Source organism: Coccinella septempunctata, chromosome 4, assembly GCF_907165205.1.
Source record: "Coccinella septempunctata chromosome 4, icCocSept1.1, whole genome shotgun sequence".
Lineage (NCBI taxonomy): Eukaryota > Metazoa > Arthropoda > Insecta > Coleoptera > Coccinellidae > Coccinella > Coccinella septempunctata.
In genome coordinates this window covers 3,809,255-3,827,452 of record NC_058192.1, presented here as the reverse complement: position 1 = coordinate 3,827,452, position 18,198 = coordinate 3,809,255, and the positions used below count along the sequence as shown (strand labels likewise).

The window sequence follows — 18,198 nt, the reverse complement described above, 5'->3', positions numbered from 1 at the left end:
CTCTTGATGCTTCAATTCAAAATTCACTCTACTCGCAGAATAGACTTCAACTCCATTTTATTCTATTCATTTATTTATTTATTTTGTTATCGGAGTTTGGGATACACCAGGAAATTTCCCAAAAAAGTATCGTCAATTACAATTTATTACAAATCATACATACGATGGTGCTCGAACTAAACAGCTTATACAAAAATATAACGCCATCAAAAATATCTAAAATAATAGGTACATGTATCTACTATAATAATGCAATTTTTGTGAAATAAAATTCTTGTTTTTACTTTTTCTACATCATATTTTCAAATGAAAGGGACACAATAGTGTACAAGTAAAAATCGTTCAAGGTGGTTCCGATTCAGTTCCTCTTGCAGTTGAAGAGGGTGCTTAAAACCCCTAACCCCACGCTACGCCCCTGCCTTCTAACCCCACTAAATGCTATCCATTCATGGGGTCGCATCTGTCAACTTTTCACTCATACATTCAACCGCGGCTCAGATGGCATTGTCTCTGATTTTGACTGTTTTGAACTGTTCAATGAGAATTGGTTCTTGTTTTTACTGGTTCCTGAAAAAAACATGGAATCAACCCTCGATGTGATCATTTTTAACCTCAAATAGTGCTTTCGGACTGGATTTAGAAGATGAGTGATAATTATTGTATTTGATTTAATGAGACTGTCTCGACACTGATTGGAGCTTCTGGCAATGAAATCTCTGGATTACGAATCTTCATCCGAGGGTGATGAAACTTCATCTTTACCCATTTCTCGGACGGTGGTTGAACCGAGCCACTGGCTCAAGACCAACACACAAGGATGGGGGTGGCAGACTGGGGTAGGTTGATCCATTTTGAAAAATATTATAATTCTGTTATATATTTCGAAACCTACAAAATTTATGCTTTTTCAACGAAAGTTCATTGAAGAAATTGCTAGTTATTCCTATGTATTCTATTTTTCATTTCTTCTATCAGAAGGATAACTTGCTCTCTCAGTTAATAAGTGTTAATAGACCTGTGAAAATTTCATTCGAAAAGACTCCAAAAACATTGTTGCCCCATGTAAAGTGTCTTGTCCAATGTTCATAGCCAAAATAGGCATATATCACTGTTGTGTATCAAATTTTCATATGACAGGATTCTGAAATTTTCATAGATTAATTTAGAAACATTTAGATTTGAGTCTTTTACTCGAAAACTACCAATTTTTTCAATGAAATTGAAATGAAAGCTCCAGAATGGAATGCTTCTTTTCTTTCTTAGAATGACGTTCATGCATTTCGAGTAAAAACATGATTGAATCTCAGGCTGCAGTAGGGGGACCAAGTTCCTCTGGAAACACCATGGACCCTTCCACTTACCCAAGCTTCCACCCAAATAATGCCGAAGAGAGTCAAATACCAGGACGAAGAACCCCCTTGGGGGCTGTTGGTTTAGGAGGATTTTATTTTCAAGGATATCCCTCTAACCTGCAGAGCAACATGGGACCTTCGGATGAGAACAACCCCGAAAGTGGGCCTAGCCAGAATATGAGGTAGGCATTCAAATTGCACATTTGCTCCATTCTAGATAATAAAATAAAGTTTCAAAAAGTCTTCGAGATTTCACTCATCAAAATCAACATTTCTAAACTTTTTCACTTCATCAAACAGAAGTGTACCTACCATTTTTTCCGATTCGGCTTTGATAAAAAGATATAGTTTTTATAATGAGCTGTACCACCTTTGGAAAAACAAAATTGTCTTCAGAATTACTAGCTAAGTCTGTGTCTGTGAGTGTGACAACACAATTCTGTGGATCTTTTAAACAGAGTTGTATTCGATCAAAATACCCAATTTTTCAAATTTTAACATCAAATCACTCGAAAACGGTGCACTATACAAGAAAATATGAAGATACTTTTATTTTACAAAACGTCCAACTTTGTTTAAAGAGTTGGGATCATTGAATTGGTATTTTTATGGTAGGTAATGGAAGACGTGGGTGATATCTTGTGTTCGAAAAAGATTCATCAAATAGATGAAAATTTATATTCAGATTTCATCCGATAAATCCGTTTGTGAGATAGAACTAAAAATTAACATTTTTTATGGTTATTAAACAGCCTGTATCTTTTAAACTGAGCCGTTCGGAAGAAATGGTAGAAGAAAAAAGTATTTCTTTTGACCTCAAGAATCTACTGTTGAAATATTTGTACGAATCAAAGAGATAATTTTGTGGCAAGTACTCTAAAAAGTATAGTCTTCGGAAGGAGATGCAGAACAAAACATCATCCCTAAAATACTCATGCGAAGTTATTTTCCACAGTTGTAGATCTCCGCAGTCCCGACCACTGCCCAACAATTCGCAGAATGCTCCAGGAACAAAAGGGAAAAACCGCCAAGGTAAAACGGTAAGACTGAACATAAACGCCAGGGAAAGAAGAAGAATGCACGATTTGAACGATGCTCTGGACGACCTTAGAGCGGTTATACCATACGCCCACTCCCCATCCGTCAGGAAACTGAGCAAAATTGCCACGTTGCTTCTCGCCAAGAACTACATCCTGATGCAGGCCAACGCTCTGGAGGAGATGAAACGCCTCATAGCTTACCTCCAGGGTACAGCAGGTGGGGCCCCCATTGTTGTGCCTCCTGGATTCGACCTTCAAGGTTTTCCAGCAGCAGCAAAATTCCTCCAGCAGCAGACCATGCAAGGTGACAGTGGTCCTTCGAATGATAACCCCAGACCGTCAGGATCTGCCATGTAGTAGTCGCTATATTTTAACAATATTTGTAGGTAGAGGAAATATTTGAATGCTGGGATGATCAGAATGTCCTTTTTTATATTCTAGTCAGGATGTTTATAGTGTGAAGTCAATGGGATAAGTAATTCATTATGTGGAATCGAAAACTATTTGTTCTGTCTTGTATGCAATCTATCTGATCCTCTAAAGCGTTGTTTAAATTTATTATTGATGGTTTCACTTTCTTCATGTTGTTTTCATTGAACAATAAGAAAGTACGTATTCAGATAACATGTGACCCAGGATAAAAGTTTCAAAATTGAGGCAATTATGATGCCTGAATACATTCTAATTTTTAACATTTTGAAGGAATTTGAAAGAGCTTCTACATTTTTGGCTCTGCACAAGCAAGCCAAAGCTTGGAGTTAAAATTTGAATAACTACAAAAAATTTCGATCAAGTTGTTCACATATTATCCTGAAAAGAAAATTCTGCTTTGCAAAACATTAACCTATTCTTACTTTTTTCTCTCATTTCTTCTGTATCGAATAGCAGAGTAAAGTCTAGTCGTTTTTTAGATCTAAGTTGAATCCAGCCAAAGTAGATAGGGTGTTTGATGCTACTATTGTCTAGATAAATGTCTTAAAAGTTTGGAAAATTTGATTTGTATTGTGATTTTCTTGAAGCAATAGTATCGATCACGCAATTGTTATTTCTATATCAGATACCCTATTGTGATAACGGAAAGTGTGACAAATTACATACATGTATTATTTCTACAAAATATATTCTCCATTTATGGATCCATTTGTAGGTACTACTTACTAAATTATGTATTAGGATTAGTTGTCAAGGAGGAATTATGGGTTGTAACAATGAAGTAAACAAAAATGTGTTTATATTTTGGAAATATTCAATTTAGAAGTTCTAGTCAATTAGAGAATAGTTTGTAAAATACATATTTATAAAAAATTATATAATAAATACATACTTACAGCTGTTGTTCTTCCTCTGAGGTGAATGATACAAAAACATACTAATACTTATTTCTTCATCAACCTATTTTCTCTCCTTCAAACTTTTGGAAAATTTTGTGTCGTAATCTGTGATCAAATTTTGTTGCTTTTATTTCGGGACATCCTGCATATATGTAGCTACACACAAAAAATTATTGAAATCAAAAAGTTTTTCTTGGAAATCACCTCCAGTCTGTTGAAATAGTCATGTATCTAATTGTATAAGAAAATCATCACACAACGATCTTTAATAGTGTGTTTTAGAGAAGATTTTTCTATCAGCTCACTTATGAATTAATTATCTGGCTTTTTATGTTCAACAAATCTTCAGATCTATTTGACATAAGTTCATTTACTATTTCATTCCTTTTTTACATTTTTTTTTATTTTAGATATAATTTGAAGACGAGGAAAGGGAGACAAATTCAACTGCAATGAAAAAATAATATTTATTCTATATTTACATCGATAGAAAACAGTGAAGTTAGAAAACTAACATTTGGAAGGATATTCACAAATGGAGATATATGTTTGTGAACTTTTTTATTTAGGTCCTTTCTTCTTTCATCTCCGCATCTCCGTCATCTTGTCGTGGGTCTTGTAAAGAGAGAGCGTGGAAGAGTATAGAGGTTATGTGAGAATGTGGAAGGTCTCCAACCCTTACTGCATCCCCTTCTGCACCAGGGACCACCACATGATTCTCCGTCAGTCTACCACTTTGAGCTTCCAGTAAGATGTGGTCAATCATTTCGATGGCCACCTGTCTTTGTTCTTCGCTCATTGCTCTGAGCTTTATCGCTACCATTTCTCCGAAAAAATCGTGATAATCTCCTTCGTCGTCCAAGTCTAAGTGATCACCTTCTTGTGATGAGGAATTAGTGGCCCCTGAACATGAAGCTTGTGGTTCTTCATCCCCTTCCGAAGATTCGTCCATGCAATCCAACTGTTTCTGAAAAAATTGTCCAGAATGGTTTTAAAAATCAAGTTGTTGTTGAATCATAAAAATAAAATTTTGCATCCACTTACCAGTTCTTCCTTATCCAGAAACCTCATCAGTGGGAAGAACCATAGATCTGGCACGTATTTTTCAATGCCTGTGAATTCAGACTTGGTTTCTATCACTTTTTTGAGTTCCTCTCTGTATTCGGAACGTAAACTTTCTATTTTGGCCCATGCTGTTTCTTTATCAGCACCTGATTCTACTTCCCGAACTTTGTTAACGATCTTTTCATAAGCTCTGTCTCTTTTTTCGCAATCTTTGAATTCCTCGGAGTTCACTTTCCAAAGGCATGGTTCGGATTTGAACAATTCGATGAGTTCTGTTACCCATTGGCGGTTATTGGTGGATAATGACATTTCGATTTATTTCTTGGGAATACAGAGATCAAGCACGTGTCCCCCTGTTCATTCTACAGTCTACACTGCCTATTCCGCAATGTCCACCTCCACTCTCTGTCCACAAGTCCACACTCTACAGTAAATTTTTATTTTCAGTCCATGCCTTCTATAATTCTCCTACTTCCCGAGATAGAGTGAATTGCAAGGTTGCCAGTTGCTACCATAAATTAGGTACACACGTTTGTGGGTTGCCAGTTTTCACAGCTGGATTGACTATAGCCATTGAGTTATACTCACTTCAGGTAGCATCTCACCATATAAAGTGCGTTTAAAAACTTTCCTGACAGTATTTCTTTCAGGTAACATTTTTTCAACACTCGAGTGGCTATCTACCTCGCAAAAACAGAAAACATGTTTCCTACCCTTCAGTACATATTATTGAGATGCTGTCTAGTCAAGTAGGTACTATAATTTAATCGAGTTGTCGTTTTTATTATCTGTTTATGCTATTTAGATGGATACTTCCAATAAATTACAATAAAAACTTAATCTTTGTCATTTTTGAGACTGTTACACATTTTTTTCAACAGTCAATTGGCTATCTATCTTGCAAAAACAGAAAAAATGCTGCCTACTTTTCGGTAAAGATTAACGAGATGCTGTTCAGTGAAATAAAAACTTAATTGAGATGTTGGTTTTATTGCTTGTTGTGTCATGTAGATACTTCCAATAAATTAATGGAAAAAACTTAATCTTTGACATTTTTGTGTCTTTTTTATGGGCTTGAAAATGTTTTTATACATGATAAGGGCGAAAAAAATCGACAAACTGATTGCGCTCGTAATTTCCATCGAGGGATATGTACCTGCCACTTCAGTGAATTTATTACCACTTTGTTTCCGAATAGTTTGGGCCTATCGTTAATCCTTCCAAGAAATATGTGCACGTGCGGGCATTTGAGTCCATTATCTAAATGACATGCGTCAACAGGAATTCTTTCGTGTTTTTATTGCAATGTTTTTGGACTTTAATAACTGTTAAGAATGTCTCCTTCAATTTATTACCATGGTCATTCAGATTATATGGCGTACAAATAACATGTCACCAGATCATTTGTTCATAAATTATTGCATGTCTTGATACTGGACGAAATTGCAGTGGCAGGTAAAAACCGACATGAGTGGATGGTGATTTCTTTGCGGTTAGAGGGCAATGCGGCCCCTTTGACATAATTTTAACACTCAAAGGTCAAGTGGTTATAAATCTTGCACGAATTGGAAACAGATGTATTTCTGTGTTGATTTCGAACAACTTCACCTCGAAAAGAAGATCGTATGGCTCCGAATTACAACATTCAGTGACCCTCATACGTGAAACACCCTGCAATTTGAATATTATATAATAATATTAGTAGTATGTATTTTGCTATACAAATTCTTCAAGTGGAAAATCCGTTTTTTATGAACCAATAAATAACTTCAGTCTCGAGAGCTGGAAGACGATTCAAGGGGAAGAATCCATTCACCCTTTTGAAGAGCGTGATTGACGTGGAAAAAAGCAGCTTATCCTTCAATTTTCCGTTAACCATAGATGAAATTGGGTGAACCTACAAAAAGAATAGAGGAGAACGATCGACAAGTGGAAAATCGAAGATGAAACCTGCGCACTGGCGCACATCCCACACGGACGCTCTGAGAAAATTCACGAAATAAAAGTGATGCAAGGCCCTTTGTTAGTCGTTATGAATCCTTCGCTGGCAGACCGCTGCGGAACGACACATTGATGTTTATACGACGTTTCGTGCTCAGCGCGCACGCTCAGCAAACTGCGGATCGGTAAACGGTGAACCGGAGCACCACGCGTGGTATATAAATGTGCCATGTTGCCTCAGCAAGAAGCTCAGTTGTTTAACATATCCCTCTGCCATCGCCTCGAACCTGAGCCGCCTCCTCCTCTTTGAAATAACAATTTTTGAACGTGAATTTTTGTAAACACAAATTTAGGTAAGTCTAAGTATGTCTTTTAGACTGCCTGTCGCGGTTCGGCTGTTTTTGAAGGAGAGGAGCGTTGAATAACAACAGAAACAGGAGGTGTGTCTGAATTTTTGAACCGGCTTCGAATTTTTTTTTAAAAATGATCCACCGCTAGAGATAGTACAAAAATTATGACCCTAAGTCATGAAATGTTGCGGTTTCTGAATATTCTTCAAATTTTTCGTTCATTTTCGTTATTGGAACTGGATAGAAAGAAGATTTTTTTAAGATTATGTGGATAAATACTCCGATATTTAATGATTGTAATCTGTTTTTACCTTTTCTCTTCTGGCTTTAACAAGCTCTAATAATTGGCATATAGGTAAGATTTCAAAATTCTTAGAAAAAATTAAAAATATATAAAACAGTTCAAATTTGCTTCACAATAAAACACAGATTTGATGCTGAAGCTCTTCATATTATTTATGTTGGATAAGCCAAGAGTTTCTTTCATCTCATTCCAATTTGAAATCTTATGGTTTATCGAGTTTGGTGGAACTTGGTCAGAAAATAAGCGATTTTTTTTGTAATATTTCATGAATTTTTATTAATCCATTAATCATTCATGTAGATCAGTTGATTTTTATGTTTTATTTCCTCCTCAGTTTGAAACTTACACATTTGCATGTATCAAAGTCATTTGAAATATTTTTTGTACATTTTTTTTTTGGTTTTCAGAAATTCAGTAGTGAATGTGCAAAATTCATATTTTTCGAAACTTCAACTAATACACCATCGATAACGATACCCACAATTGATCAATTTTTCACAAATTAAACAGCCTTTGTATTTCAGAATGAAATCACTCAAAACTTTTCTATTTCATAATGAAATGAAATTATGTAGATACATACAGTAATTGAAAATCAATTAATAGATATAAAAATGATATTTCGATTGTCCTGAACTAAACTATCGATTGGAAAAAATCGATAACATTCTGCCAATCAAGTTTTTGATTGCTCGATCAGGTTTTTTGAAACCGGCAACAGTATTTGTGGAATCCTATTATTTTAATGGTCGAACCCGGTACATGAACTTATATTTGGAATGGTGGATGCGCTTAGTATTGTAAATATGAGTTGGCGTCGGAATATTTTCAAATTATCTACATAGCAGGTTACGTATTTGGTATATATACATATAGTTGACGTTATCATGGCGTAGTTTATGACGTAAAACGGTCATGATTCTACCAAGCACCATAACTATGGAAACGTACAATGCCATTGATTTCTCGTTGAGCAGAGCTAACTATAGCGAATACTGAAATGATTGCAGTGCAGTAGCAAGTTTCGAAAAAAATTGATACTGTCTTAATTTCGAAACAAAGTTCGCCAGTGTCAGAGCAGGTTTTTCTTCTGGATTTTTCTCAGCTGAAGGTGTCTCTTGAAAAAATTTAAAATGTGCATCATAGGTGGATACTAGACAAAACTATAAGTTAATCATGATCATCAAAAAGTTTTTTTTTATCTTTTTGTAGATATGTTTTTGTTAGAATCGATTTTAAAATGGCTATGTATTGCGTGAAAGAATATCATATTGATGTATGTTTATTCAGCGAAGAATCTAATAGAAAAATGTTTTTGAACGTCGACCTGAAAATATAATAGCAGAAAATCTATATAGGATAATATATAGGATAATTTCTTCTGAAATCAAAACCTAAAGGTTCCTCATTGGTTTTTGAATAAATGATAGATTTAGTGTGAGATTATGGGCTAGACATTATAAATATTTGTTGCTTCTTCTATGAGTTTTAATGAGCAAAACATTCACATTTCGAGTGGACCCTGTATATAGATTTACGTATTGCTTGCCTGATTTACCAACGATCCCATTTCTACAAAACCCTCATTCGAATACCTTCACTCTGGTGAAAAACGCATGCGCAGCACCGACTCCGTAACATTGGCATCAATGGAGATTAGCTGGTGAAGTGGCGAACCGAAGTTTCATATTATCAAGTCCAATACGGTAAAGTGAACGCAGCTTTATATCTGAGTTATCCTTATTTTTATCCGCTTCCTCAAAATGCATTATAACGATGTCAAGGATCGAAGCGAGAAGTTGGTCAGGCCGTGGAAGTGTATTGAGGCAGTGAACTAAAGCCGTTTATATTTGTTGATTTTGTTGTTGCCTGTTGATTTACACTTTTTTGTTTAGTGATTTTTGTGTATATTGGTTGGAATGAACCGAATAGTTTGAGGGTGAGCTTCGTTTTTTCAAGGTGAGGACTTCAGTTAGGGATGATTTAGAAAATTCCACGAATTCATGTAATTTTTGCACTTTCGATAGGTGTAGTTTCCCAGCATTGTTTCTCGTGTAGGTACCGTTGTTGTCACTGATGTCAGTGGACTAACGTCGTCCAGTTTAAAGTATGACACAAGCAGCGATGGTGAGGCAGCTTAATCTTAATCGAGTCCTGCGAATCTAGCCTTTATGAGTATATCTTCAAGGCAATATTTTAATAGCAGCAAAATACGAATCTGATCTGTACCGCACTATAAACAACTTCCACCATCCTTTCTGTAAACGATAATTTGATAGCGTATATATTGTGTAGGCAGATCTGAGGATTTGGCTCAAGATTATGTTTGAATTTGTTAAGAGTAACGCCGCGGAATTCTTCTATTTTTAAATACGTCCCTTGAGGAAATATCAAGTATTCTTGTGCTGAGGTAACCGTCATCCTGGAGTGAATCATCTTAGTGCTGGATTATACTCAGATCGGTATACGTATCCGACAACTTATGTCAGGTGTTTATAAATTCAAGAGTGATTCTCAGTGGGATCTGGATGAAAATGTGGAAGATGTTGACTAATTTTTCTTCAATGTGTAATAAGCTGGTGAGTTACTCCACGCTTATTTCGAAACCCACCTACATAGGTGAGAAATACCTACTCTTTCCATAGAGGAATGAGGTGGATGCGCTTTTGTTGAACATTGCCCTGGGGTATGCAGTTTTGTACAAGGGGCAGTGAAAAAGTTTCCGTCATATCTGCGTAGAATGTCTCGAAAGACTTCTTGAATTTTTATTGTGTAAACATCCTGTGCTGTAACTATACTTTTAAACAAGAATATTTTATGATGCTACCTTTTTACAGCGATGGCTTTCGTTTTTGTGATGAAAAGATTCTTTATAGAGTCACCTGAGATGACGAAATGCGTATTCGTGATCCAATGAACAGGAATATTATTAATTTCTAAAATAAGTAGGGCGTGCTATGTGCAACCTTGCATTTATATCTCAAACTAAACACAAATGATCGAACTTCTGATGGACATTGATCAAAAATCATTCCAATTCAATAGCTGCTTACATTTGTTCGAATATATGGGTTTATCAAGAATGAATTCTGGGTTCTGTAATGCATTTCAACAATTCATAGCTGTGCGAGCAATCTGTCAACAATTCCCGAGGTTAGAAATTCGGGGGAATAAAAAACAAGAATAGTTTTGATAGGAAAACGCGATGCAGTCGGAGAATACCGGAGGTATACGAAAATTCTCTCCCACTCTCAAAATTGTTGGTAACTGCGAGCTCTTGCTCCACTGACCGAATTAGCAAGGTGTTTCCAATAAACTATTTATTCGCGTAGACGATCGTCAGTGATAGTAACTATCAGGTACTGGCAAAAAAATGAAAGTATGATTTCCATGCCTTGCACTGCTTCATCGCTGGGGAATACAGGTCAGTCACCTTGAACTGAAAGGACATTTGAACAGTCTGAATCTAGAAAGGTTAACGGCTCATAAAAATTATTCCTCCAATTCGAAAAAGGTATTCAGAAAATAACTTCGATTCTGATTCTGATCGATGTTCTAAAGCTATCAATTCTTTTTCTTTGCAGATAATGCCTGTTGAAGTAGGGGAAATCAAGCAGGAACCATCCATGTCTGTAGAAGGATCAGACATGGAACACATCAGTGATAAATCGATCGACCAACCGCAGGACATTGAGGAAAAACTACCCTTAGCGGAGGAGGAGAGTAATGTTACTAAGCCCCCTAGTGAGAATTTTGAACTGGGCAATGATATTTCAAGCAGGGACACCTTAGAATTCGACATGAAAGAAAAAGAAAATTTTTTATCTAGTAGACTGATCGAAGTGGAGGGAGATGATTCGGCGACGGAAAGTTTGCAGACTCTTGAAGAGGAGCAGGAAGAGCCCCATGATAGGTTAGTTGTCGTAATCGTTATCATTTTTCCCAAATGTCTGGAATATTCGAATTTTGAGTCGAAAATGGTATCACTGGTGGAGGATACTTGGCGGAATTCAGTCAGCCGTCTGCTAGGGATACTTTTCAGAGTAAAGTTTAGGTACGATTACGCCAATTGAGATCTTCAATCGACAAAATCCTCTCTATGGTGTCTGAGTTATAAACAGTCCAATAAATTTTCAGTATTGGAAAAATTACTACCAAATTTTGGCGATTTCTTCATGCATGAGAATGTGTTTTATTTTTTTAACCGGAAACGCTGCTTCGTACAGCATGAAGTCAAGAGACCTAATTTGCTCCAAATTAAATGAGGATTTAAATAGTAATTTTTATTGACGGAAAAACCAGTGGCGTATCATTTTTTTTCTGAAAATATTCAGTCTCGCTGCAGTACGGACGCCACTGGTAGAATAGAAATGAAATGATATTATGCAAAAAGTGCCCCTTGACGCTCGAAACCTATGTCTCAAATTTCATGAAAATATTTCAAGCAGTGTGAAAGTTATTAATAAAAAACATTTTTTTTTTCTATAATTGTAACACCCCGTATCTCGCAGAGGAAACATTTCTCGACATGTGTTTATATGACAAACTAGGGCTTATTTTCGATGTAGAATACGTGGTTAAAATTTCTTGGTTACGATCTTGACCAACCTGTATAGTCAGGGTTATGCATGATGAACATAAATTTGAACCAAAAATTGTTGAAGGTTCTGATGACTCATTTCTCGAAATACCGATAACACCAGTCGAAATATACAATATGGAAAACAATTTCCAATTTTTCTAGTACAATCTGTTGAACCCAATTCAAGAAATGTTATCTCTTCTTATCTCTTATATACTATTATTGTTTTCCAGGTCCGACGGTTCAGACTCAGGTCTGGGGTCAGAAATTTGCGAGGAAAGACAGGAAATAACATCAACCGACGCCCTGGAATGCAGCGATTCGGAAGCGTCATTTTTTCCACGAATGCCCATCGAGAGTACCATCGTTGACCGTTTTTCGGAAATCGACGCCGACGTCCAAGAACCATCGGACATCGCCCAGGCTGAGAAAGGAATCCCTAAGAGCACTGAGGACATGTTGAAAGTACAACCCAAGAAGAGCAACTTGAAGAGGAAACTCCCAGTCGATGACGACTCCGGTCCTAAGATCAAGAAAAAACGCGGTATAAGTTTTGACAGCGTTACTGTGTATTATTTCCCGAGGGCACAAGGTTTCACTTGCGTCCCTTCCCAGGGGGGTTCCACTTTAGGGATGGGAGCCTACCACACTCACTCCAAGAAATTCACGATCGTGGAACACGCCAATGAGCAGCGGAGGATACACCGTCAGTTGATGCAGCAGATGCGGACCAAAAACGGCACTGCTTCGAATGCGGCTGCTGCAACATCCAGTGAAGAGAGCGAGAGTGAAGAAGAACCAAGTGACGCCTCTGAATCCGAAATGGACATCGATAATTATTACTTCTTACAACCTGTACCGACGCGACAAAGAAGAGCCCTTCTCAGAGCGGCTGGGGTTAGGAAAATCGAGACTTACGAAAAAGACGACTGCAGGGTTATAAGAATGTCCAGGGAATTTTGCGGGTGCGGTTGTAAAGGTTACTGCGATCCTGAGACTTGTTCCTGCAGCCAAGCCGGCATCAAATGCCAAGTTGATCGCTTGAATTTCCCCTGTGGATGCTCCAGAGACAACTGCGCCAATTCCTCAGGTCGAATCGAATTCAACCCGGTAAGGGTGCGCACGCATTTCATCCATACCCTGATGCGGCTAGAACTCGAGAAGAAGCAAGAGAACGAGGAGGCTCTAAAATCGGAAAAAAAAGATTCGAACTGGATGGAAAACGAACGGATAAATATCGAATACAAAGAGGAAAAATCGAAAAACTGCAGGATAATGAAATTCTCCAACGGTCCGGACGCGAGGAACGAGCTAGGGGTGGAAAGCTGCATCCACGACGGCAGTTTCACGAATCTACATTACGGGGCGCCCGGGGAAGGCCCCGGGGGGCTGAACCCCCAAGGTTTCAGCGATCTACCTGCACGCAGCGATTCCCTAGACCTGTACTCTTTCAGGGAGGACTGTTACGGGGAGGATTCGACACAAGACGGGAGCGCAGTCGATATAAAGCATCCCTACTCGTCTACAACCCCGGTCTCGGGTCACGGGTTTCAGTTTTCCGATACCCGGTATTCCGACGGAGTTTTCCTGGCCGGCACCTCTCAGTACTCCGCCCCCCATTCGACCAATCAATACTCGCCGTCTCCATACCATCCCGGTTTCACCGATTTCAACGCGGTTTTCAACCCTTATCCCATGTACGGGGAGTTTCAGGGGGACAGTCAGAAAACGGCCGAACAGAATTTCTCCACACCGAGTTGTAGTTATGAACAGTTGTTGCCTACTAACGAGGGATTCAGCTCGGAAAATTCCGAATCGAAGGAAAATCAATACACCTGTTTGAATCCGGTAGTAGAGACGAATAATAAAGCGGAATCCTTCGCCGAACTCATACACGGGCGTTATAACAGTTTTTCGTCCTTCAACGAGAACTTCGTTATGAACGGTTCGCAGGATGTAGTTGAGAATGGCGATGGTCATAAGGTTGTTACCGAAAATGCGGAAAATACGAACAATACGACAGAGTGCGCGGAAAATTTCGGAGAGATAATCAAAAAATCTATTGTAGAAACGGTTTCTGCTTAGTCCCTTTAAATTATCAAATTATTACGTTTATTAGTGATTATTGTAAATGAGATTTATATAAATTGTAGAGAATATTGGATTAAAAGTGTTTTAATAAATGTTGTAACAATATAATACCAATTCAACCTTTATGGATGGCGAATGGAGATTTCAATGCAATGCAGCTGTAGGAATACTCACATAAATACTGATAAAAGATTTCTATTCAACACAGGACCAAGTACAAGTCCAAAAAACAAATTTAAAATTGAACAGCTCCTATTCAAATGTGAGGGATCACTTCGAAGTAATTTGGATGTTTTTTCCATATTATAGATGAGATAACGAGATCTACATAGTAGCATGCCTCAAAAAAATTAGGGTATGGAATTTGGCAGGTTGATGTTTTATGTTTAAACGTAACATCATCTGAACCAAAACGCAATCAAGTAATAATCAAACATACACTCCTCAAGTTTTCGATTTTTATAATAGGTAGTTCATTTCTAGATGATAGTAAATCCTGAACAACTGAAGATTTGTCTAAGGTTCTGAGATACATTCAGATGCGAATTTTTTCTTGGTCAATCACTGTAATCATTTAAAGTTTTCCTTTTCAAATTCCGTCAACCATTAACAAATCAGTTAAGATGGATGTGGTCAATTTTCTCCTAAATTTTCTTGGTCAAATTGGTGTTTGACTTTAACAACTGTACCTAACGCTATATCGATCCCTATTTTCAGTGTAGCATCCTTTCTTTTGTTGCTGTTTTCTTTTCCTGTTTCTTCTTCGACTTCTCTTGCTTGGCTCTTAGAATTTTTCATTTGGCGAGGCGTTTTGGGATTTGCCTGATCTATTCATTTCAAATAATCGATAGATCTGCTGCAGTTGAAGTGTAGGGAAGAAGAGCATCATGCATTATAATAGGATATCCTCAACCTAAACAAAGTTTCTGGGTATTATTCTATTCTAACTGTCCTGAATGTTGTTATACGTGTTTAGGAGGAGCGTTTAGAAAGAATCTTATGAAAAAATAGAGACAACTCACTATTCATCCAATAAATATGTTACAATGTTACAATGTCATAAGATAAAGGGTGTCCATGAATTGTTTTATATGAAAGTTTGATTATTATAGAGGTGAGGGAAAAAATTCGAATTTACAAATATTCCTATCGATTCCCATGGAAATGGCGCGCCATCTATGAATGGGAAAATTCCACTTAATCGATTTAGTTCAGAAATTCCCCTAAAGATTGTATCACCCATATCATAATACATCTCTAACGTCAATAGATTAGATAGGTTAGGCTTCAATATAATATTTGATGTATATTTCACTTTCAGGGAAGGTTATTTTTCCGTCATTGATGTTACCCGTGTTTTCCACTGAATAATTATTGTCGTACTACCACAAAGGTTTGAATATGTTGGAGCCCTTGGTTGGGAAACTGAAACCCATGAGGATAGTCCTCGCCAGTGGTTCTAAACAACGAGAAGTTCTTCTGCGAAGCACGGTGAGTACTTTGTTTTATAGATAGCGCTACCATACAGTCAAATCTGAAGATCTTCGCTGCTAAAATCCGCAATACTGAGATACTGATACTCACTTACTTCTCAGTGGAAGACTATTCGTGCAGGCGCTAATCCATTCATTTTGTTTTATCCAAGGAAAAGTTATCTCTCTCACCAGCAAGAAGCTAATAATAATTTTCAAGCAACACTTACTTTCCGACCACACACTATAATATTTGTTATGATGAAACACTAAACTGCATGTGATAACATCGCTAAAATGAATAACGTTCGTTTAAAATCCGTATAAAATGCTTTCATTTCAGTAATTTTTTTACAAGAGACAGATTGGAATGCTCTCCTTTAGAAATTATTGAATATAAGAATATAAAATTGAGGAAATTACCCCAATCTTCTATGTAGTGTAGTGAATTTTTCTTCAGGGTTTGGATTTCGAGATATATCCCTCAAGTTTTGCTGAGAATTTGAACCCAGACGACTATACATTCAAATATTTCGTAGAGGCTACGGCACAAAGAAAAACGGAAAATGTTTTTGAGGTAATGAAGTACGATGAGAAGAGGCCAGATTTGATAATTGGGGCTGATACTATGGTAACCTTTTGCGGTAAAATGTACGGAAAGCCTAAGGATAATATGGAGGCAAGAAGGATGATAAAAGAGTGAGTATATAATATGAGAAATCAAGCATTTTCCAATATAAAACTGAAACAATGGATAGCCAGTATTGAATTGATTGAGGAGACATCAGAGATATCGGACTTACTTTTTCAGTTTAACACAAAGCGACAAGCCTCATGAGGTTTATACAGGGGTAGCTATATGGTATAAAGGAGAAATTCACACCTTTTCTGAAATGACCAGGGTTCATATGACGAATTTGACTGATGAAGAAATAGAGAATTATATACTGACCAAAGAGCCCATGTAAGTAATTTATCTTATGTTGTTTTGACGGTTGTTTTTGATTTAGCATTCATTATTTCACTTGGCAGTCATTTTAAGTTTCTTCCTTAATATTTCTGTATTAATTTTTCAATGTGATTCTATATAGGGGTAAAGCAGGAGGATATGGAATACAAGGCTTAGCTGCAACTTTTGTGGAAAGGATAGAAGGCGACGTAAACAATGTTATAGGTTTGCCTCTGTGTCGATTGGTCAAGGAACTGAAGCAAATTGTCAAGCTTTAAATGTACCACACCACCAATACGCTTTTGAAGACAGAGTACAAAAGATTTTCTGTTTATTATCGCATGCTTATTTGTAGTTTTTCCCACATTTTTTTACCAGAAAAATAAAATGTTTTCGATTGGAAAATGTATTTTTTATTATCATCGTTTTGAAACAAAAAAAAGGGAGAATGAGGACTATCTTGCACTAAAAATTATAATTTCTTTCATTATGGAACTCTGACCTAATTTTTTTAGTTTTTAGGAATAAAATATGACCCACACTAGTCTTCAAATACTAACCTGAACCCCAATTAAAATTTAACGATAATCATCATGCCACAGTTGTCCAACGAAGAATGAAAGTACTTAGCTCTGTGTACCAATTAAATCTACGAACAATTTTTTCGGAAAATACTACGTACCAACAAGGTATGGTGGAAATAACACCTAATATTCTCTGAGGCGAAAGTTAATTCATGTTTGCTGCATGGTATAATTATGGAATTTAAAATCAATTTGGCTGTGTTGAACTAGCCTCTGAAAATCTTTTACATTTATTTATCGATGAGAATATTTTATCTATGATTGAACTTAATTGGAGGAAATGAAATAAATCATTAGCATTGGTGTTCATTAGAAGGAAATACCAAAATGCAAGAAAACCTGAAATTAGAAATATTGAATTCTTTAATTTCTTTTCCATTTAATCAAAATCATTGGGAAGTTTGAATGTTGATGTGGAAATGAAGATCAGTCATCTGGAAGTTGATACCTTTATAGTGATACCATTTTTTTTAATGAAATTCGTTCATCTAGGTTTGAGGGTTTTGGGTTCTTTGAAATCTTCGAAATCTGTGCCTTATTCTTGGAATAGAGGAACGAATGATAGGCTACAGATTATGAAAAGCACTAATTTCACAATGCGATTACAAAAATGAGTCAAGGCTCAGAATTCCTGACCTTTCTTCATTCATCGGGTTTTATATCTGCTCGAGGCGTAGGTTTTTGTTTGGGAAATAGACGAATCGCAATTAGCTTAAGATAACTTATTATTGAAGTCAAACTAATTAAAACCTACAAATATTATCGTTCTTGATATACTTCATGCGAATAATTATTATGCTCCTATTTGACTATTTGATTTCCTGTTTACTAGATGAATAAGTCTGGACCTACGTGAAAAAGTGCTCAATTTTGAATACTCCTTCTCTGGAACTGTATATTTTTCAACGATCAGAGTCTAATTCTTCGAAATGAGAGGATAAATATGCTGAAATGTATTTCCTATTGGATTTATTTTTATTTTAAGCATGTTAATATGGATAGGGAGTACATTTTTTCGACTTTGAGGAAGAATTCTGTAAAATCTTAGTTGATCTCAAACTTTGAGGAGTGGTGGAACCAAATATATATGTAGCATTTACTGTCCCCCATTGGGAAAAGTCAAGGAGTATAAAAAAT

The 18,198-nt window shown here is 36.7% G+C and overlaps 4 protein-coding genes across 7 annotated transcripts; 3 read left to right on the top strand and 1 right to left on the bottom strand.

The window, feature by feature from the left end:
- The first annotated feature begins 190 nt into the window (after window positions 1-190).
- LOC123311444 (class E basic helix-loop-helix protein 22) lies at window positions 191-3,721 on the top strand. The gene is made up of 3 exons (XM_044895428.1): window positions 191-836; window positions 1,308-1,534; window positions 2,308-3,721. The coding sequence occupies exons 1-3, from the start codon at window positions 708-710 to the stop codon at window positions 2,747-2,749; spliced, it is 798 nt and encodes a 265-aa protein (XP_044751363.1). The 5' UTR covers window positions 191-707; the 3' UTR covers window positions 2,750-3,721.
- A 455-nt stretch (window positions 3,722-4,176) lies between these two features.
- Window positions 4,177-5,238, bottom strand: LOC123311403. Its single transcript, XM_044895318.1, has 2 exons — window positions 4,768-5,238; window positions 4,177-4,690 (listed from the first exon to the last, which is right to left on the bottom strand). Exons 1-2 carry the CDS (start codon window positions 5,095-5,097, stop codon window positions 4,289-4,291), a joined length of 732 nt encoding a protein of 243 aa, XP_044751253.1. The 5' UTR covers window positions 5,098-5,238; the 3' UTR covers window positions 4,177-4,288.
- Window positions 5,239-6,934: 1,696 nt separating this feature from the next.
- LOC123311306 (cysteine/serine-rich nuclear protein 3) lies at window positions 6,935-14,148 on the top strand. Of its 4 annotated transcripts, none has more exons than XM_044895197.1 (3): window positions 6,935-7,082; window positions 10,968-11,296; window positions 12,199-14,148. In XM_044895197.1, exons 2-3 carry the CDS (start codon window positions 10,971-10,973, stop codon window positions 14,048-14,050), a joined length of 2,178 nt encoding a protein of 725 aa, XP_044751132.1. In that variant the 5' UTR covers window positions 6,935-7,082; window positions 10,968-10,970; the 3' UTR covers window positions 14,051-14,148. The 4 variants fall into 4 exon arrangements, with proteins under 4 accessions (XP_044751132.1, XP_044751131.1, XP_044751130.1 ...); XM_044895196.1 differs by lacking the exon at window positions 6,935-7,082 and adding an exon at window positions 9,028-9,322; XM_044895195.1 differs by lacking the exon at window positions 6,935-7,082 and adding an exon at window positions 9,028-9,342.
- Window positions 14,149-15,314: 1,166 nt separating this feature from the next.
- Window positions 15,315-16,882, top strand: LOC123311075 (dTTP/UTP pyrophosphatase). The gene is made up of 4 exons (XM_044894840.1): window positions 15,315-15,547; window positions 15,989-16,227; window positions 16,340-16,492; window positions 16,620-16,882. The coding sequence occupies exons 1-4, from the start codon at window positions 15,458-15,460 to the stop codon at window positions 16,753-16,755; spliced, it is 618 nt and encodes a 205-aa protein (XP_044750775.1). The 5' UTR covers window positions 15,315-15,457; the 3' UTR covers window positions 16,756-16,882.
- The last annotated feature ends 1,316 nt before the right edge of the window (window positions 16,883-18,198 follow it).

Coding starts and splice junctions, on each gene's coding strand:
- LOC123311444 (XM_044895428.1), top strand. CDS start 708: ATGAAATCTCTGGATTACGAATCTTCATCCGAGGGTGATGAAACTTCA. Junction 837..1,307: donor GATGGGGGTGGCAGACTGGG/GTAGGTTGATCC, acceptor ATTGAATCTCAG/GCTGCAGTAGGGGGACCAAG. Junction 1,535..2,307: donor GGGCCTAGCCAGAATATGAG/GTAGGCATTCAA, acceptor TATTTTCCACAG/TTGTAGATCTCCGCAGTCCC.
- LOC123311403 (XM_044895318.1), bottom strand. CDS start 5,097: ATGTCATTATCCACCAATAACCGCCAATGGGTAACAGAACTCATCGAA. Junction 4,691..4,767: donor TTCTGGATAAGGAAGAACTG/GTAAGTGGATGC, acceptor CAATTTTTTCAG/AAACAGTTGGATTGCATGGA.
- LOC123311306 (XM_044895194.1), top strand. CDS start 9,912: ATGAAAATGTGGAAGATGTTGACTAATTTTTCTTCAATGTGTAATAAG. Junction 9,963..10,967: donor CTTCAATGTGTAATAAGCTG/GTGAGTTACTCC, acceptor TTTTCTTTGCAG/ATAATGCCTGTTGAAGTAGG. Junction 11,297..12,198: donor CAGGAAGAGCCCCATGATAG/GTTAGTTGTCGT, acceptor ATTGTTTTCCAG/GTCCGACGGTTCAGACTCAG.
- LOC123311075 (XM_044894840.1), top strand. CDS start 15,458: ATGTTGGAGCCCTTGGTTGGGAAACTGAAACCCATGAGGATAGTCCTC. Junction 16,228..16,339: donor GCAAGAAGGATGATAAAAGA/GTGAGTATATAA, acceptor TTACTTTTTCAG/TTTAACACAAAGCGACAAGC. Junction 16,493..16,619: donor ATACTGACCAAAGAGCCCAT/GTAAGTAATTTA, acceptor GATTCTATATAG/GGGTAAAGCAGGAGGATATG.